The sequence below is a fragment of the Plodia interpunctella genome, chromosome 8 (genome assembly GCF_027563975.2).
Source record: "Plodia interpunctella isolate USDA-ARS_2022_Savannah chromosome 8, ilPloInte3.2, whole genome shotgun sequence".
NCBI lineage: Eukaryota > Metazoa > Arthropoda > Insecta > Lepidoptera > Pyralidae > Plodia > Plodia interpunctella.
The window spans coordinates 9955965-9978519 of record NC_071301.1 but is presented as its reverse complement, the minus strand read 5'-3'; the positions used below and the strand labels follow the sequence as shown (position 1 = coordinate 9978519).

At 36.5% G+C, this 22555-nt stretch overlaps 1 protein-coding gene across 1 annotated transcript in view; it reads left to right on the top strand.

Moving 5' to 3' along the window:
• The window catches only part of mAChR-A (muscarinic Acetylcholine Receptor, A-type), a 66994-nt gene that overhangs the window by 35793 nt on the left and 8646 nt on the right, over window positions 1-22555 (top strand). The window contains exons 2-3 of the mRNA XM_053748468.1: window positions 5971-6770; window positions 21013-21121. Of these exons, the coding sequence (XP_053604443.1) occupies window positions 6043-6770; window positions 21013-21121 (837 nt within the window). The 5' untranslated portion in view covers window positions 5971-6042. The remainder of the gene's footprint in view (window positions 1-5970; window positions 6771-21012; window positions 21122-22555) is intronic.

Below are 22555 nucleotides of genomic sequence, written 5' to 3'. Positions count from 1 at the left end.
CGAAATCTCTCTAAAATTTATATATGTATATGTATTTACACTATATTATAGTGTAAAATTTTCAAAACCACAATATGTGTTTAACAACTTTTGGTCACAATTTTTATCTTTTTAATTCCATTCTTATGAATTTTTATTATTGATCGACGAAAAGATTTGATTGTTTTTTTCATCATTAGTTATATTCTGAAAGATTGCTTTTATGAGACTGTATAACAAACACAACCCCCATTTTATTGTAATTGTTTTATTTGTCCTATAGTTCTGTGTTGTAAACGTATTATCCCATAAATAGACATTTCACTAGCTATTTTCGTCCGGTTGGGGTGGAGGGAAAAAATGAAGGAGTGAAAGAATTATCTCCAGCTTTGATCATCAGACCATACGCCATTCGCTCTGTTGAACAGTATTGTGAGGATTTTTTACGTACACGACACGGGTACATTCAACCATGACAATTTGTAATACAAATGTTTATTCCTATTTTATTTGAAGGGTTAAGGGTTATGTGACATGTTTTTCAGAAGAAATAAAGATTGTTATGTGGATTCATACGCTCTGTGTGGAGTACCAACTCAACTATTATTAATACATTGTGTATTTCACTACCTCGTGTAGGCCACCTCTGTGAGTGGTCATCATACCGGCCTACTACACTGGAGGTCAGGGTTCGATTCCCGGTCAAGTCAAGATGGAAAATGATATTTTTCGAATTGATTTGGGTCTCGGATGTTTATCTACATATATTATATAAAATATAGTATCGTTGAGTTAGTATCCCATAGTACAAGTCTCGAACTCACTTTGGGGTCAAATCAGCCTGTGTGATTTGTACCCTATATATTACAGTACTGCTCTGACTACTATCTTTCGTAATAATGTGAATGTGAAACATGACTGGAAGAGAACCCCAGTTGGCGTTAATGATAATAAATTATTTATTTAGTTAAATTAAGTTTGCCATTTGTATGCATGATTTTTTTATAAAAAATAATTTCGTTAAATCTGACTTATAGCTAAATAAATAGAATTCTTGTCGACTTTTGTAAGTAATGCTATTTTAAATGTAAAACATTTAAAGTTAGGTTTTAAGTTACGTCAAACAGTTTAAAGTTTTAAAAATCACTTTTTTTAATAATATTTAGCAGAATAATTACTTAAATAGTGTCATCGATTTTGATTTATTAAAATACCACCAAATCTCATATATCTCTCTGCAAATATCGAATATCCAAATATCAAGAATTCTTATTTAAGTTTGACACTTGTACCGGTGCGAATCGCAATATTCCGGATCGAAGTACCTACTCCAAATACAGGCGACATTCCAGGAATAGCTCCAATAACTCTAATTAGTTACCTGAGTGAATTATTTGACGATGTTAGGTACCTTAACTAAGAGCAAATTATAGAGAGGTTATGAAATATCATGCAGAAGTTTATCGAAATATTTTTCTTACTAACTTTAGCCCGCGGTTACGCCCGTGTTAAAATTATCATAATATTTTTACCGCCTCATAGCAATTCCTTGAGTATGTACATATTTTTTAAGTAATTCATTTGCGGTTCTCTGTGACCCAATGCTGGGTATTATAGCCTCCCTTCCGTCTTCTTCTTAATAGTCGTATTCCTCAAGGCTGAGGGTCGTAGTTATTACGTGGAATGAAACACACAAAACAACTTTCTTGGCATTATTAATGGAGTGGTTTGCCATTGCCTTCTCCATTTCACGCACAAGTTAATAAGAATCAGCCAGTGTGCAGGTTTCCTCACGATGTTTTCCTTCACCGGAAGCAAGTGGTGGACGATGAAAACTACTCTATACATGAGTCAGATTAGTATAAACTCATGTGGCACGAGTACGATTCGAACCTGGGACCTTTAGATCTATAGGCGGGCGTCTTAACCATTACACCACCACCGCTTCTTCGTCTACCCCAACTTCTTCTGTCCTGGGCAACTTATTCAGTAACAACTGAAATTACTGGCAACAGCCAGTAATTTCTTTTACATAGTGATGCACTCAGTATCAACACCCAATGTGAGAACTCTTGTTTGCTGTTCTTTTTGCTGTTCTGCGGGCAATACCTTGCTTATAGCAATAGCTTTATGATAAAAATGCTAATTGACTATCCTAACGGCAACATTTTCGAGTGAAATTTGCAATTTGTCAAGATGCAGGCGACGTAAACTATCATTAAAGAAAGATCCATCTTCGGTAGTTGTGATTTTAAAACTTGCTTGGTTTTCTATGAAAAATGAGATACGTCAACCTACTTTTATGTTTTAATACATTCACAATTTTTAATCAATAATTTTAGCGGAAGTAGGTGTCTCGGTGGTTGGTGGTTTATCTTCGTTGAGAATAAATATTTTTAATTTTAGTTTTATACTCTTTGAAGAATCACGCAATTATATAATCGTCAATGAATGAATCACTTCTTATTATTCTTATTATTTATTTAATCGTATGGCGTATCATTCGGCAGGTATACATCACAATTGTATCAATACTAGCTGCGCCCCGGGGCTTCGCTCCCGTGGGAATTTCGAGATAAAAAGTACCCTATGTATTATTACAGATTATATTCTACCCGTGTACCAAATTTCCTAACAATCCGTTCAGTAGATTTAAAACAAACATACACACATACATACATTGGTAGGATTACTCAAAGTATTATACTTTTGTATATAAGATAAGCATCTTTTTCTCGGCAGTGGTTCCGAAATGGCAGTACTATGTAGCTATGATAAAATAATATAATTTAATTTAAAATATGACCAAAAATGTGCCTATGAAGGTCTAATTTCAGCGTTCCCTGTTATTCATAAAAAAAGTTAAAGAACATTTTAAGGTAATTTATTTTTGTCACTATCACACTTTACAAATTTGGAATTTACAAAAAGAGACAAAACATGTTTTAGCTTATAGTAAGCTTTATCTTTTATCAGGTTTAGACTTTAAAGCTTTTTCTTTGAACTTCGTACAAGTCAATCAATAGTTGTCTATGCTCCGTCAATTATTTCGGGTTCTGGATTCGTTATCCCCTGGAAATTCCCGGGAATCTCGAAACTTTATGCCCCGGGGCCGGTCACGTACAATCGGAGTGAACCAAGTAGAATGTAAGTGTATTACTGAGTTACGAATCTATGGAGTAGCCAAATTTAACCCTTTGACGGAAGATGTTTCAAGTTTCTTTATTTCCTAACTAGTTGTGTTTCGCGGATTTACTCCGATATAGACAGATATTGGACAGTTATAGCCCTTCTTCAATGTGGCGTCATCAATTAATATGAATATTTTTTGAAAAAGACATTGGTAGTTCCAGATATTAGAACTTTGATCAAAATGCTCAACTTATCAAATAAATATCAAAAAGTGGACAAATCAAATGTGAAGAAAAATGTTTGTGATATTTTACCAATAGATATGAGCTAGATATTTCTCGAAGTATTGTAAAGCGCATCTAATGACCTCCTTTTCGCAACTATAGCTGTGCTCTTCATTAGCAAGCAAAACAAAAATGGGTGCGTTTTGAGGAATAATTCATAGACCTTCAAGACACTTTTGTTATGTTCATAACTTGTTTTGATACAGAACGAAAAACGCAGACGTAAACCCGATTCGAAATCCATTTCCGCAGAATATTTTTGATCATCTAGACCCCTTGTTCGTTTAAGCATCTTCTGTTTTCCTCCAACTTGCCTGGTGTGAGCGAGCAGTACAAATTGGAAATATCAACTGCATGATATGTTACCCTAAATAGGCATGTATGCAGTGGTGATAGGGGCGAATTTGCGATGAATTGTATAAATTGACGAGTTGTTTACTGTACATTAGCAATGCAAGACGAACATTTTGAGTGTTTGCTCATTAAGCTGAACAGTGTTGGTTTGTTAAAGTTGCATCAATTTATGTTTGTGGTTTATTTTAAAGGCTTCTGTGGTATAGCACAATATTAATAATAAAAACATTACTTATGAAACACTAGCTTTCGCTAGCGGCTCCGCCTGCGTGAATTCGCTTCCCACTACTACTATGAACTAACAGTTTTCTGAACGATGAACCTTAATCCTAAATAATATTATAAATGCGAAAGTAAGTTTGGTACCTCGTAACGCTCAACCAATCTTTCTGAAAATTTGCAGAAGAAGAACAGAGAAGGAGGTGGGATACAATTTATCCCAGAAAAAATAAATGTTTCCATGGGAAAGCCACGCCGACCAAGTTGTGGGCAATAGCTGGTTATAAATCATAGACAATCTATCCTAGTTTATTCCCAAAAAATCTGGTGGAAATCCATCTGTAATAGTAATAACGAAAAGAGACGAGCTTTCACGTAAACCGGCATAAAATCTAGGCCACAAAAATATTTACTTAGTCCATTGTTGGTCATTGTCTTCAGTCACAAGATCAATCGTTGACAAAATGACACTCGGATCCGACCCAATTCACCACCACTCACGCTTGGCCATTTACGAACAGCTCCTGTTACCTCCCACTTGTCAATAGTTCATGATGTATTAAGTTCTATGAGTAATCTGATCGCGATAAATTGTACAGTCAACAGCACATCAAGTTACCCTGTTTGAACCTCTAAGGCGCAATGTTAGCGGCGTGTTTGCAATGAATTGGGGTAGGTTGATGTGCTGTTAACTGGTACAACGGTTTATAATTTTGTAAAGTGCGATAGTGATAAAACATAATTTTGCCTAAAGTATAAAGCACACTTTAAGTATTATTTTTTATGGATAACATGGAAAGTATTTACTTTTAGGGATGGAAGTCGAACTAACTACATTATCACATCCAATAACGATAAATTATCAAAGATAAATTGCCCACAATGACATGTAGTCATATCACATCGCAGCACCGGGCAAACAAAGACAGCAGCCCATAACTAGTTTCAACTAGTTATAACCGATCCATAACTGGTTCAGGTCACACGTGTTTACAGCACATCTTGACAAATAGGGTTGGGTAACTTATAGTCAGTGTAACTATATAGATAGTAGACTGTTTAATTTATTTACACACGGGTGATCTTGAGCGTAAACGATCTTGCCCGGGAATAAACATTAAACCCATATATACCTCTAATAAAGCTAAACCGCTACTATATCTATACCTATATTTTACGGCGGATATATTATTACGATCATTGTTATAATCGTATCGTATCACAGTAGCTGTGGCTTTCTTGACTAGGCCCTTCCAGGAAATCCCATCATGTGCCTGATTATTGTTGCTATATTACTGGTTTCTTTACTTATGCATTAGATAGCGTTAGAATATTTTTTGTTATTCCGCGATGAGTACCTTTCATATCAAAAGTAACACTAGAAAACCCATCGCAAAATAAACAGCTTACATAAACGATACAAGTTTTATTGAATTTGACCCTATTACCGATCCAATACTCCACCCGCTCAATCTTTTTATTCAAGGGGAACATTATGCAGGTGCTCTGGGAATATTCGATATATGTGAAGGAATTCGACCCGCGAAAGGTAACATAGGTCAGTTTCTGTCAAACACTTCAAACGCATTTTGAGAAATGAAATTTATTTTGGTATTTCCACTTACTTTTATCATTATTTGTAAGTGGATTTCTTTCTACGTAGGTACTCTTTCAGTATGAAATGAGAGGGATGATTTTGAATGCTATTCAAAAAGACAAAAAGCTTCAATATTTTTTTCCTGATTAAGTGTCTCAATTTCAGGGCACCAATATTTAGATAATTTTAGTTCATTGATTCAATTGATACTTTAAATTTAAGTACTTACGCAGCCAGTATTTGTCTCATCCTCACATGCTGTATTGTGGCGTCTTATACACAAATTTTAATATGATTCGCCGAGTCGACACGCTATAAAGAAGAAGATCCTCATATATTCCCTAAGAAATCTTAAACCAAAGCCCTCATTGACCGACATTCTCAATTATTTGTTTTTGTCCACAGTCGGAAACGTGGTCGGTCGGCGCTCGTGCCCGCGCGGCGCGAGGGGCTCGCGCCGTTCGCCGAGTTGACAGCATGCTCAACCTGTCCATCGCAGCTAACCTCACAGACCTGGACGAGAGCCTCCCCGCCAGCCCCTACAGCCTCGCCCAGAAGATTGTCATCGCAACCCTCGCCAGCGTTCTCTCCATCCTCACCGTCGTCGGCAACTCGCTTGTTATGATCAGCTTCAAAATCGACAAGCAACTACAAACCATCAGCAACTACTTCCTCTTCTCTCTGGCCGTTGCTGACTTCGCCGTTGGACTAATCTCCATGCCATTGTACACGATGTTCACGATTTATGGATACTGGCCTTTGGGGCCTCATGTGTGCGACACGTGGCTCGCCTTGGATTATCTAGCGTCGAACGCGTCAGTGTTAAATCTGTTAATAATTAGTTTCGATAGATACTTTAGTGTGACGAGACCGTTGACGTATCGCGCTAAAAGGACTACAAGAAGAGCGACAGTGATGATAGGGGGTGCGTGGGGGTTCAGTTTGCTTCTCTGGCCCCCTTGGATTTACGCGTGGCCATACATAGATGGCGAGAGGAAGGTGCCTCCTCACGAGTGCTACATTCAGTTCATAGAGACGAACCAGTTCATCACGTTCGGGACGGCGATAGCCGCATTTTATGTGCCAGTGACAGTTATGTGTATACTGTACTACAGAATATGGAGGGAGACGAAGAAACGCCAGAAAGATCTGCCGAATCTGCAAGGGGGGAAGAAACACGACTCTTCGAAGAGGTCCAACTCGAGGTAAGTTTTATTAATAAGTATTTTCTTCTTTTTCTGGTGAGTTTCTAGCATATTTATAACTATTCATCATCATCATCATCATCTGCAACCCTCCGTGACCCACTGCTGGGCATAGGCCTCCTCCTATCTTCGCCAACCATCTCTGTCCTCGGCCATCCCCATACAGTTGTTGTCAGCAATTTCCTTTACATCATCGACCCATCCAGCCGCCGGATGCCCTACGCTCCGTTTTCCAGTTCTGGGGCACCACTCAGTTACAGCTTTGCTCCACCTTCCATCATTAGCCAGGTGCCCAGCCCAATTCCATTATAACTATTACTCGGCATCTAATAAAACTATGTTTATTATTACCAACGTCAGTAATCTAACGTAAAAAGTATTACTCAGCATACTTGGTCACTAAAATTATATAATATTTTTTCGAATCCTATGTATGGTACATACGATTTCCATTCCCATCGAACACTACAACAAACTTTCTCATAGATAAAAAATTATCAATTCCAACCACATTGTATATTGGCCAATACTCAAATTAACTGGATCAGACTACGTCCATGTCTTCCATGTTCTGATATGCAATCATGCGTTGTCTCCAACTGCACACACAGGTACAACGTCAAGGAGAATGCTTTGTGGCTTACTATCATCTCTTTATGCGTTCCAGTTCAAGACCTGAACTGATCTGCATCGCATATTCGTACTATGAAGTTAATTTATAATATTAATGCGATTCATTTGGTTCCTAAATTGAACAGCGCCGCATTTAAATCGTTCCATAAATGTTAATGCCTCTTAGTCTGGTCTCCAAACTGATCCGTCTGAGTCGACCGACATGCTATGAAGAACAATGTAAATTTTATAAAAATTGCAAATGGTGTTCTATGATTTGAAACATCCAATATTGATGTTTCAAATAACACCATTTTTTTAGCAGAAGGTTGAAGAAAAACAGACGAAAACCTAAAACAACTTTACCAGAATTTCTCTGCAAAAGTAGCGGAGTTCAAAGAAGAATGTTTTAAAGTCCTAATAATGCATGTCCTCCGAGCTTTAGATTTACAACTCAAAGCTGAAAGTCAGGAGCTTTGGAACTTTAATCCTAAGTTTATCTTGAGCTTTCAGAGCGTCTGCAGTGTTCTCACCTATGCGACTTTGTAATTAAGTAACTTTATGGCAAATTAGTTTTAAAAGTGTGTTTAAGCAACCCTCGTTTTTGCGATGTCAAATTGCAAAAGTGTTAATGAAATTTTGTAGAAATTTACGTCTGTGATGTTCTATATATTAATTCACGAGTATATCCTGGTTTATTAGTAATCTTTGACTTCTTCAGTCCTTGATATTTCAATAAAATTTTTAGACAAACTTCTCATATGTAGGCAAACAATAGATATATGTATAGACAATATTTGATGTGATCTAAAATTGTAAAAAAAAATCAGATCTTCTGAATTTATTGAATTATTCCTTGATATTTCAATAAAATTTTTAGACAAACATACATTCCTAAAAAGAAAATGAATCCAAATACGAAGATTTCTTTTTGTCTTGAACTTCTCATATGTAGGCAAAAAATAGATATACGTATAGACAATATTTGATGTGATCTAAAATTGTGAAAAAAAATCAGATCTCTGAATTTAAATTAAAAAGTATTCATAGCTTCGTGGGGTTTCGCTTTAATTAACAAGCATTAATGGCGACGAAAAATGAGACTTTCCCGCGCTCTGGCTCCGTACAGTTTCCCTGATGAGTTTTGCATATTCATTCCGCATCTGACGACACTCGCTTTGTCTCGACCTTGGAATAGGTCTGCTATTTGGTTTTCTAATCATGAATTATGAGGGCTTTATTAGGTATTTTCTATTTTTTTAAAATTCATTAAAGCAATTAATTAGCATGTAGCCTGCGAGATGAGATTTGTCGAACCACGGGCGATATAATATGTATGTATGGATGTAATTCATCAAAAGCTAAATTATTTGTTAATAGATGCGTCCCAGCGCTTCGCTTCAAAGGGATTATCGATATATTTTATATAAAATCTATAGGGGTTATAGATAAAATCTCTACACGGACACACACATGATGGGTCCCTTTTAAAACATAAAATGTCCGCAGTTGTCATAACCAGACCGGCACAAAGGAAAATTATATCTTTGAGACACACAGAAATACGAAAGTTACATATTATACGTACTTGCTATATTTAAATGGAACTACTGGAATTATCTGTGGTAATGCCGAGAGTGGCAACTGCGCAGAAAAAAGCAAAGGCCATTATATAGGCCATTGTATCTAAACGTCAGCGGCGAACAGGTCAAAATCACGTACCAACTTTGACTAATAAGACAAAATGCCGTACTTAACGTTTTTCTGAGCAGGTTGAAGTTAACGTCAATGGTGCAATCCACACAAATCAAAAACCTGTATACTAAAATCAGAAAAATAATATTGTTTTTTTTTTTGTGTACGCCAAAATTGTTTCTGCTGAAAAGGTGACCAACAATTAACATTTTTCGCGAAATAGACGAGTTTAAAACGAACCAAAATTCAATAGTAGCTCTGTCCTCTTCTCATTTGTTGTCTCCGTCTTATAATTAATAATACAGATTTGTCCGCTAAATATCGGTACAATAAGAATTGGAAATAAAAGAGCGATGGGAACAATCGAAAGAGGAAATTAATATAGGGGGTATAATGACGTTGAGGCTTCTAACTTCTTGAGCCAAATTCCGATAGCCTATGGAGAGAATATTATGATTGTATGTTTGTATTTGCTTATTATATTCTCCTAAGTCGAATGTATCTCATTCATCTGATTCAAGAACATTTTAATTGTAGAAAATAATGTCTTATATCGAATTTGTCATAAAGTTTTTCAGGTTAGAATTACTTACTTACGCCTTACAAAATGCCATTTGATTGTCGTAGTACTGTCAGCATTTTATTCGTTGAAAACAAATTGTATACAAAAGGTAAAGTAATAATTAGTACTTCTTCTTTCTTTTCGAGTGTAGAGTATCTAATACTGGTGTCTGATTTTATTCAAGTCGCTTTCGTCTGACATGACTTACACGACTATGTTGTCTAGTGACAAGCAGTCGCATACACATACTGTGAACTTAATCTGTCAACCAGTGTGTAGGTTTCCTCACGATGATTTTCTTCAACAGATATACAATATATATGTAGCTATATATCCCCACTGCCTGCAAATCACCCTTCCTCTCCGAACACTCTTATATAGAAAAGTTAAATAGTTAAACGATTAATATTTGCCAAAGCAATCAGAAGCTTACATTTTACTTAATTCCGAATTAAAATGTGTCTACAACTTTAGTCGGAAGCCTGAAATAACATCCGCGTTTCGGGAAACTGTATAAATTAATGCTCGTTCGTAATTAAACAGCCGTAGAATTTCTCTATGGAAGCGGCGTGAATTATGACTTGTTACTCCCACGTGATGGTTTGACTTGCGACTTATTCTATGACAGCGTGCGACTTGTGTCGACTCGCCGTGTTTTAATAAAATAGCATTTACAATTTGGGAAAAACATTCAGAGAGGTATATTTACAGTAAGTTGTACAAGTCTGCGCAGAATAACACAAACTACGCATCTACGCCATTTTGTCTAAATGTCAGCGGCGCGCAGAGTGCGGGTCAAAGTTAACGACCTTAAAATAAACACAAAACTGTAATTACATACATGTGTACGGATGCAAAGGGATTTTATGTAAGTACAGTTTCTGTTAGCATTGCGCAATTCAAATACTTACAAATAAATAAATGAAATTGTGATTGAATCTACGAAGTTCGGATGACAGTGCAATATTGTTCGGTCGTGAAAAGTAAAGTAGGTAGAAAACTGACCAGCTCGTTGTCTTGATAATGGATAGATATGATAGTACACTAAACCGAATGTGGTGTCGAGTAAACAGAAAAACTTAGCGACTGAAAAGAGGGTTGAATCGAAATCACGTGCGATTTGCGCTTTAAAATAGGACGAACTCTAAATCTTAGTAGATGTCGTATAAGGCGACCGAAGTATGAGGCTTGACGATTGTTATGTAACAAAAGGTTAGGTCAACCAACAAGAGGTTACCGCCGTTAGGTCAGACCGCCGGTCATAAAATCAAAGCTGAATACTAGAAATTCAAAGATTTTCACCGGCCTTTGGGTACTGCAGCTGCCAGAAACATGTGAAGATTAGGCAGCGATTGCAGAAAATCAGTTCTGTATATTTAATACAGGATTTGAAGAAGGACATAGTTGTATTTCTTAAATTGTCATTTACAAAACACACAGGTAAAAGTTTGTATAACATAGCATAGTATACAAAAAGAGCGAAATATCTATTCCAAGAAAGCACTTTCCGTGGCAACCTTATTGGACAGGCCATTTTCAATTACCGCGGTGGTAGCTCCGACGCCATTTTGAAAAGCGGAACACTTTTAAAAATGTCGCCGCTTTTTCCCGCCTTATCTGGTACATGCAGTACGTAGGCACTTCCTTTTAACATTTTATGTAGTAAGTTTGGCATGTGCTATGAAATTTTAAAGGAAATTTAATATTGTATTGAACATAGTTGACACGATGGAAGCCGAAACTGCATATACTTCATCTATCGTTAATATTTTGATAATATTGACTCACCACCACGTTACGGGGCATGTATATATCATTGGTGAATAAGAAAATGCTTTTAATTTTTTTTATAAGCAATTATGTACAGTCAACCATACTTTTTATCTTGAAGCAAAAGCGGCGAATTTGTAATGATTTTGGTATGTGTTGATAACATGATGTCTGTTGATTGTGTTAAATATGCGAGGGCATCGAGCATGTATACACAAGTATACGAAACAACACTTACGCTTACAACAACTCGAAAGCCTCACAACTGATGTGATATAACACCTATCGCCAAACCGTTAAAAATTTCATCTCGTCGCCTTCGCGTCCTGACGTGTCACCGCTCGGGGGAGAACGGGTTACACCTAGGGTTGCCAAAAATTCCCTTATATATTATAAGACCAAGCTTATACAATCCTATAGCAAAAAAGAAGAAAAAGCATTGCATTCTTTATTTTTCTCATAAAGTATAGAGTATATTTACTCGAAATAACGTACAATGAATTCCTCTATCCCATTAATAATATAACTAATGGCGAAAGTTTGTGAGTTTGTTACTTCTTCGCGCTCAAACGGCTCGGCCAACTTTTATGAAATTTGGTATTGAGGGAGCTGATTTTTTTTTAAACATTACAACGTTTTAATAATTCCAATGAATGATAATACGCGTGGGTGATAACGCGGGGTGCAGTTAGTACTTTAATATAAAGTGCGGGTGGCAACCTGGCAACCTTGTAACACGTTACACCCGATTCATGAGAAGGGGGACTCGTGTAGATATGACCCGGTACATTTTAGGCACGATACGTTTTTATCGGATTATATAAAGAAGGTTATAATTGGGTGATCGCTATTGTGACAGCATTAAATGAAATGCCATCCAAGTCTAATCAAGTTATTAACTTGATGCTAACTTACTAAGCTCTGGAAATGTATCTATATGTAAAAAGGAATCTGTAAGGGTGAGTTGCACCGTTAATGTCGACGTTATCTTTAACGTGCGCAGAAAAACGCAAAGTGCGCCATTTTGTCTAAACGTCAGCGGCGTGCCGCCGGTTAAAATCAAAGTTAAATAAATTAAATTTGAAATTTATAAATTTGAAAGTGCAACTGAGTAGTACTATGTCCCGATTTTGGCGGGACGTCACGATTTTTGAGTCCAAAATTTAATGTCCTGCGCGACATATAACAGATATTTATTGGATTTGTCTAAGATTAACCATTAATTAAAATTGTTAAAAATCCCTCGGCATTACTCTCTTAAAAAAATAATTAAATATGGTCACGATCGCTTCAATCGATTTGCAGGTAAAATAGTACAGACAGCATAGTGATACATTGACAGACACGTCAAAATGATAACACCCCTCTTTGCGACGGGGGTTCATAACACATTCGGCTCGTAATCTTGGATAACGGTGTTTCATTCAAGAATCTATTCATACCAGCCACATTCCGAAACCAACTTCATATAAGTGGGACCACGTGACGTCATCGATCCACTTGAAATTTTGGCAGCCATCTTGAATCGCAAGAGCCCTCGGGAAAGATTAGACCCGAAATCTATCGAGAAGTACCTATACAGATTTTAATCTCAAGCCGTGAATCTTTGGCAATCATATTTTATTTGTACTTGAATATTGTTGCCGATATTTTTTCAAAGTACATTTTCCAATAACAATTACATTAATAAAAAAAAAATGTGCGTGTGCTCTGAGGGCCCACTTCTTGAAATTTAATGAAATTATGCTTGGGATTTAGTGAACATTCCGAAAGAATTGTGAAAGTTGGAATTAGATTTTGTGAAAGCCAAATAAGCTAGTTACGATGTTTTACGAAAGGCTCATCGATAAGTATTCATGTAATTGAAAATTACCTAAAATGCCGTTTTAGGTAATTTTCAATAGCTAAAACAACTAAGCATAGTTGTTTTTTTAAAGTGATGGTTGGTGTTTTGACACTCGTTTGTCGTGTTATTTTCCAAACAAATTAAGATTCTAGATTTGTTTTTTCAATTACATTTTTATACACATGTAAAATGCGTAAATATTTTAGGTAAACATTATAGGTAGGTATCAGTATGTTGTTTTAAGTTTCACGTCAGTGTATCTTTATGTCTGTCTGTGTCATCGCAGCTTTCAAACGCACGAACCGTTTACAATCTGTTTTTTTTTTATTATTGGTTTCTCAGCTCAATGGCGCAGTGTTTAATGCGCTCGGCCTGTGACAGTGGCGGTTAAGACACTCTAACAATGGTCTGTCATTGGATGGGTTGATCAAAGTATCTTGAGCTCTTCCGAGCTTTGGAAGGCACGTTAAGTCGTTAGTCCCGGTTGTATTTGCAGTCGTTAAAACCCGCCAATTCCTAATGAACTCGTGTGCTGGATCATGGCCCATACTCCTTATCCTGCCCGGGCAGTGGGGACGTTTAAATGGCTGATGATAAATATAATTAACGATTTATATGTAATAAAAAAAGATGTAATGTCCTTCCCATCATTATTCCCCCCCATTTTCCTTGAGCGCGTTCGTGGAACTATTTTTAATTGTCCGGCGGTCGAAAGCCGCAATTTGTCAATGTCCTCCCGGGATATATATGGAGAGAGTGTGGGTAAATGCTGGTACATCCTGCCTCAATGTCAGTCTACTAAATGACTTTTTTGTTGAACTTATTGCTTTTCGAACGTTTTAAAATTATATTCTTCATAAAGAACAGTTTTTTTAAAAACAAAGCCACACAGCAATTTTAATCTGATATTCTCGAATAAAAAAATCACATCGGTGCAGTTGAGGAGTTTCCTTGTTGGGAGCTGATCCTGGATGCACCATCTGGTATTCATAATGCTTTGAAGCAATATGGGAAACTTTAACTCTTGTAGTGCTAGTGGAAGTAGTGGAAAAATGTATTACAGACAAACATAATAACGTACAACTAAATGAAAGTTTGTAAAAATACTCTTTATAACTTTGCATTTTACATGAAATTGAGCACATATCACATTGTTTATACGTGAATGGGGAGAAAGTTGTCGCTTACCGAGTTTACGACTTTGTTTTTACATACAGGGAGAAAAAGCGAAAAAAAAACATCTTTCATACGAACGGTTCTCTTGTTTTGACACAATTGATTTATATCGACACCAACAGCGAGGCGATCCTTTCTCCCTCAATTTGTATATTTGATTTCTACAAAACTTGGGGCATACATTTTTTGTATGTATGTACGTGTGCACGTTTGTAACGCGATAACTTTTGAACCGCTGGTCTGATTTTGATGAAATTTAAAAGGTATATCTATTTTATTTTTTAAAGGTATTTTTTAACTCAGAAAATAGTATCTAAGGTACAAGAAAGAAAGAAAATTCGACAATAAAGTTACAGTTTTACATTTGTTACACATGTACGAACTAGGGGTCCATGCCGAAAAGGATCCCAGCTCAGCTTTGTGCCATGACTGAAAGCCACAGTCAGCCCTATTCTAGTATTATCTTAGCCATTCTATTGGTAATATTTATCTCAGCGTGTATGATATTGCAAATACAGAATTATGTTGAAAAAATAGTAAGTACCCAACCCACATAGGCTTTTGTCAACTAGTTAAAAGTTATCAAATAAGTACTGATTGTATCTAAAATGTATTTGAATATATATATATGTACATTTAAAGTGTTGCGACGACTCTGATCGGTGGGATCCCCAAGAGACACGCAATTCTGTATCTATCTCAGTAGTATTAAATCGATTTCATTCGCGAAATTTTCATTCAAGATAAATTCCCGTGAGATAGCGTCGCGTACAAAGAAAACTCATTTAGTTAAGGATATTTTTTCGCACTTTACCAACGATGAGAATCTTTTTAGATGTAGATTACATTTGCAAGTAAAGTGCCATGCTCAGTAACCGGCTTCACTGATCATAGGTATGATTTAAACTGTTATGTTTATTAAGAACCAGCTGTTTCTCGTAGTCTCGTCCGCGGAAAAATCCATAGGATTTATTTTTCATGGAAACACCATTTCGTGTCACCCATTTCTGGTTTCTGGGGGTAAAGTTAAAAATAATAGCGTAATTCTATCTTCAATGTTGCATGCATAATTTAATCAATATCTGTTTAGCGGGTTAGTTGTGAGAATTTCACAGACGGTGAGACTTTCATTATAACAAATGTTTTGATATATTTCTAAATAATGACATGACCGTTGCGTTAGATGCTCAGGTTCAAGTCACAGAATTATAATTCATAGTTATATCACTATCACAGTTGTAGCGATTTGTTAGTAGATGCAATATGTATTTCCAATATATTCAATAAAAAATAAATAGAGAGTTCGTGTTTAATCTCAACAAATCAATTTCAAAACCATCATTGAACTATAAAATAACAAAAATGTTTAACTACACGTGCCAACTTGTTCAGAAATATGTCGCAAACAATACCACATATATACATTGACGGCGAACTAGAATCTATTCAAAATGCAGAGAAATAACTCTGACAAGCCTCACAGATGCTATCTCTTCTGCCGGCCGCGTATTCTATGACCATTATAGTCTACGGAAGGACGTGTCAGCGAGCGAGACGGCATTATGCCTCTGTCAGCGGTGTGAAAGGGAAAGACATGCGTCATTGTGTTGCTCCTCGATTGTTACAAGTTTGTATGCAGAGAGGAAACTCCTTTTATGCGAAAGTTCCACACGTTTCCTTTACGATCTGCGCTGAGCGTTTATAAAAAGTTAAAGTAGTTACATGTATTACCATTAACGATTAGTTAATTAGACTTGGGCCAATGATAAGTTTATACAATAATCGAGTAATAATAATTGTCTTTGTGTTTCGAAATCGTTACACAGGTCACTAAATCCTGTCTTGCCAGAACCAACGTCAACGGCTATATTAGGAGCTGTCATAAAGTCAGCCGAGTATAGGTGTTTGGGCACTCATATAAGTATACCTACATTTGTTAATTGATGTCCTTAAAGAAAAGGTTGCGGTGAAGTTTGTTGCGCCGCTTCTTCTTCACCTGCGCTTTGGAAATCGGCAGTAGACTTAGTCTAAGTAATTTTTTGAAAAGGAATCCGAATTTAAAGAATTTTGAATTTGGATTTGAATTTGACTCGGGACAGGTGAGCAGATGATTGCGGGAAGAAACTATAATCCATAATGATCTCAGTCCTAATTCTATAGGATTATTAAGGTGGAAGTTGTTCAGTTTTGGAAATGGACCTCATTGACGATATAAGTAACGAAATAATAACAAACAATATTAGTCAAGGATGAGAATGCGAAGCGTTGGTGGTGTAATGGTTAAGACACCCGCCTGTGGATCGAAAGGTCTCAGGTTCGTATCCTACTCCCGCCATACGAGTTTGTATACCAATCTGACTTGCTTCCGGTGAAGGAAAACATCTTGAGGAAACCTGCACACTGGTGGTCAGTTTAGTTCACTTGTGTGTATGCGACTACCTGCCACTAGATGGCGGTAAATTGTCGTAAAAGTCATGTCAGATGCCTTGAATAAAATCTGACACCAGTTTTAGCAATGACACACTCGATATGATGATGAAAATGTTGATGACCGGCGAATAAAAAGTAGTACAGCGGATTCTGGTCTCCGATCCGTCGCTCTATGGCCGGGGCAGAAACAGACTAGTTACACATATGACTAGCGGCTCGTCCCGGCTTCGCTCGTGGAAAACCATTAGATTATACGCCAAAACCTTCGTCAAGATTCACACTTTTAGTAAAAGCCGTAGAAGACAAGGTAGGTAGTTTTGAGGTTATCGCGATCTTATAGGCAGATGGAAGGGACGGGTCACTTATTTCTATATGTCAGGACATTCTGAGTTTTGAAATGTCAAGGGAGTTTTTATTAGGAAGTTTTGTAGCACACTGTCACCTGTCGCTGAAACTGTTTAGTTTTACGACAGTATGTTAATGATATTTGCTCCTGTAGCTACTTGATTCAAGTGCGTATATGGAAATTTATAGTATCAGAATGCACAACGTTGTGTCTACTGCGTGTTGGAAACATAATTTCATGTATTTTTAACTGTTAAATCTTTTTCATTTAATAAATTTTCTATATATGTATATGGAAAATGTATATCATAATCCATTTTTTATTTAATTATGCAATTAATACAGTCTTACTCACTACGACTAATTTATGCCGGCTCCACACTGTCGTCGAACAGTTCGCCATACTTTGGCGGATTCGGTATACATTGCTGGTTTTTCATTGCGGTAAATAAGTAAATAAAGCACTCATACTAACTACGTAATCTCTCCATAGTAACACATAGTAATATAATAAATAAACCTATAATAATGGTGACGCAGTCGCCATCTATTCCTTATTTATGTTATTTTTTTAATTTTATGGACCGCTAGCGCTACTGATTTTATCCAGCATGCATTAGGATTCTGCTGGAATTTTACAGATGTCGCTTTTCGCGGCAAAAGGTCACTGCGTGAGAGAACGCCCGCCATATTTTTTATCTTCTATTCGCTTGAATGTTTCGCGCCGCGTCGAGATCCAATTGCTCTCTTTAATTTTATTATAATTTCGCATTTTTTCGTCATATGTGACCAGCACGGCATCTCCATGTGCCTTTTATGAAGTGGTCTGTGAAATTGTGGATCCTACATGGACTATATAACACTGCAGTGTCTGAACTTTATCCAAGTGCCGGTACATCATTTAACAGCCAGAGATAGCAGCCACCACTGAAGACAGCAGCTCATCAGATTGAGGATCTTGATAAGGAAGGCAGATCTGAAGGTCAGTGCTGGATATTTTTGTTGGTCCTAGTGGTCCGTTCTTTCACCAATTTCCCTCCGCCCAATAACGCCTTTCGTCGTTGTATTAAAACCCGTGAGCAATCACAACCACAGGTAGGACTATTTACACGCCCTACCAAATAATAAGCCTGATCATCCAAGTTATATAGGAGAATTATGGAAGAACAAGAAATAATGAAGAGTAGCATTAAAATTATTAATTAATTCAACAATTTGTATTGTAGTTAATATTCTTATTACAGAAAAATCAAACGAGTAATTGAAGATTTTTCTTGCCGTGTGACCCTGTCTTTCGTTTCTGTTATTATAAGGCATTATGCCTATTCTGTTGTTAGCTATAATAAACCAAGACGACAACACTTTAACATTGAATCAGAAGGAAATTATCTTTGCCCTACTGTTTATGACGTCATAAAGAGAAGGCTATAAATTCAGCATCTTGGTATCGAATTAGGTTATTACTCCGACAACTTTATCAATTTCTCTACAACATCCGATTCAACCCCCCCCCTTTCTCACCCCCCAGCCACATGTTGTCCCCTCTCACCCCCTTTAACGTCCGGAAAATGTACAAGCTTTTCCACCGTACACTATTTATGACAGAGCAGTCTTTCTCAATAAGTTAACATTAAGCACTCAATCGCAGCATTTTGTATTCTAACGTCAAAACAATACAGTCCAATTTTGTTATTCATTCGGTTTTACTTACGCCGTTTTCCTTGTCAGCGGCTGTCTTTACGTGATATTCCTCACAATCAAAAGTCAACTTAAATTTGAGATAGGAAGATTCATAATCGCTTGATGTAGTGCGTGTAGATGTGGCGTTACAGTCGGCGCGAGTTGAGATGGGCATTCGCGAGGGTACTTATTACGAGTCGCTCGGTACGTGAAGCCTGGGTATTTGGGGAGCGTATACAATTCGCAATCCTATTGTTGTGCCATTACGGGTCATTCTGGCGTCATCTCGAGTGGCAGTTAAGCTTATTTTACATTAAGCTCTTATTTTGAGCTGTGTTTTTCAGTCGAGACGGCCTGAAATCGTTTTTCGGATAAGATGATTCATCCGAAGGTTTTTGCATCTTTGCTTTGAGCTTTTGTTAGAATATAACGTTTTAAATTTGGGTTTATTGTTTACGTTGTGGCTTGCTGTATTATCGGGTTTCGCTGAGTTGTGTTAGCTGTGAAAATCAATTTAAGCTTTTGTTTGCATTTCACGGCAGCATTCTCTAGCGCTCGCGTGGAAATTATTTGACGATATTCTGATTTATATCAACTAAATTGAGAACTGTTCTAAGGAGGACTCTTCATTTTTTAAACTGATTCCGGGCTTCGCGGCATAACAGCCTCGAATGCAACCGGAAAGATACGAGGATCAGAAAGAGAGAGTTTATGAAGAAAACCTTTTATCATGAAACTCACAAACGCATAAGAGCAACAGAAGACGCACAAGAAGCTGTAACTCCACATCGTTCCAGAGAGGATATAACCCAAATGGAGTAGAGCTTAGAGATTTGTGCTTGCTAGTTCGGCTAATTTACGGACGATTTAATGTCGTTTTCCACTGTACGGCGAATGGGTTTAATCCTTTAGGGTGTGGTCTAATTTATAAGAGGATGAAGTGTTTTTCTTTAGAATCTAGGCCAGTGTAGATAATATCTATTTTTAGATGTTTTAGTTTAGAATAGGCTTAGGTCAGTGTACTCTGCGTATTTGCTGTTTGCCGTATTTTTAATTTCTAACATGACCTTTTCTGCGATAATTATGCATTTTTCTCGGTTGTCAATTATAAAAAAGAACCGTCTTTTGTTTTACTACAAACATTTAAAAACCTAAAATGTTGTAGTTGTCAAAATCTTTTAATTCTGGGCGGATAAATTCAATTAACATATACACATTAAATACATGTTAAATACGTGATCAACGTTTGACATCGTTTTTTTGAGTCATGTCAGAAAAAAAAACCGTCATAGAATTTGAAGAGTCTATATAAAATATGATAGCTTCGCAGTTCCTATCAATTCAAATTTGAAAAAAGAATACTAATTTATAAGACAGCGATAATGAATTTTATGCAAACTTGCGGGTAAAAAATCAGTTATCGCTATATCTTATGACTAGGCCCACACATAGAGAAACGCTGTATGAAATCGCTGCACACTGGCGCCTCGCCAGCGCTCTTTGTTCTTACCCTTTATATGTTTTTGATTAACTCTTTATAGCTATTAAGTTATAGTTAGCATCATCTGTATTTTTATCTCATTCAGCCATCCTTACTAAGCTGTTTAAGGAGATTTATTTATCCACTTTTTAACTCAAATCAAATCATTTATTCAGAAATTAGGACTTCACAGGCACTTTTTCACGTCATATTCTAAATTAAATGATGTTTACCAAAGCTACAAACTACTAGTATTTCGGAACGACCACTGCTGAGAAGAAATGCCGAAAGAAACTCATTTGAACAGTGTTGGTCCCTATCATGCCAGAACTGTCAATTGAATAGAGTCTAGGTTTAATCCAATCATGCTTTTATTTTCTTTATAGAATATTAAAGAATTCATTAAAATATAGGAATAATAGTTACATTGTTGAGTGCTTAAGTTTTTAGGTAGATGTTCCTCAAATTAATTCAACTGAACATTTCAGAAAATTTTCAATAATATGAAACAAAAAAAATGTAGATTCATTAACACAAACATATCTAAGTTATTCTGTTATTTTATGTTAAAAAAAAATTAACATTCTAACAGAATACATAGACCGAAATGTTCACGAGCACCTTTATAATATTACATTGTTTTCAGTGACGAGACGCGCGAGGTGGACGGGCGGGCGCGGTCGGAGTCAGGTGACGCGGACTCTGTCTACCACGTGCGAGGCGCGCTGCACGACCAGCGGTGGCGGGACCACCAGGTAAGTGATAGCTAAGCTACCAAAACTCCTACCCCCTTATTAATAAAAACGTTATTCTCTGATTAGCCTCGGAATATGTTATTCTTTGTATTGTCTCGTTCTTTCAATGTCAAATGCTGAAAAGAGAGAGAGGGACAAAACAAAGAAAAACTACTCCAAGCCTGATCAGAGAATTAAATGTTTATTAATAAGGCGGCTAGTGTAAAAAATAAAAAGTAAAAAAATATATTATGGAGAACATGTGCGTGTGGTCTGAGGGACAACTTCTTGAAATTCTACGAAATTATAGAACCTTTTTATCTGCTGTTTAAGTTGTTATCTGCTGAACTTACGCTTCACTTTTTGTTTTTCATTTCACGCCTCACCATCGAATCGATTCGAAGTGAGACGCAGCGAACCAATCACATCGCAGTGTGGTTGTCGTTGCGTCACAATTTAATTGGTTCGCTGCGTCTCACTTAAGTAAAATGCAAATCTGCACTAAGCCCTCAGTTGTGACGGTTCCGTTGACGAGTGTGATTTCTTCCGTATGTAAAATACTTATTAATTCCCTAACCATGGCCTTAGTATTAAGAACCTCTCCCTGCATTTTAATAAAAATAAAATTTTAGATTTTTAAATTTGTATAATAATCTATGTACATGAAAATCTGATAGTAGTATTGCATTAGTATCTAAAAGAGAGGAAACTCTCGATTGCTCCGCAGGCCAATAATCAACACAATAAACAAACATTTTGTGATTGATGTGATTGCAATCATATTTCTGAAACCACAAAATCAAAAGCTGTTCATTTGCATAAAAGGCAAACCGCAATTTGAAATCCGTTTGATAAACAAGCAATTACTTACTGGATAATTCGGTTGCATTAAAATACAGTTTTAGTGGTTTAATCAAGCATACACTGAAGACTTATATCAGAATTGATACCGCATGCCGATAAGTCTGATTAGTTTTATGCCATACGAATATTAGCGAGAATTTTCTCATTAGCTCCATTTTTAAACGCAATATGTAGATTTAGAAGAGCCAATTCGAATTATCTTTAATCTTATCAGATCTTTTATGCATTTCGAATAAAACTTCAATTCAATCTATCCTGCCGCACAATTTTAAAGATTCCACTCTTATTGTTACAATGCCTCTTTTGAAATGCTACTGTTGCAATCGGTTTAGGACTACATTATGTGTCCTATAATCTAGTATTGATATCTAGGGCGGAAGCACACACCGCACACTCATCATTAATGTGTTGAGCATTTTGGATCAATCTTTGAATCATTGAACCAAATGTTAAAAAATAACAGTGAATACTGCAAAAGAAATTCCCTCAATTCTAAATTGTTTTGTTTAGATACACGTATTCTTTCTAGTTTTAATAAGTCTGTGTCATTTAAACGTTCAATTCCAGATGTAGGCCATTTATAACGTAATA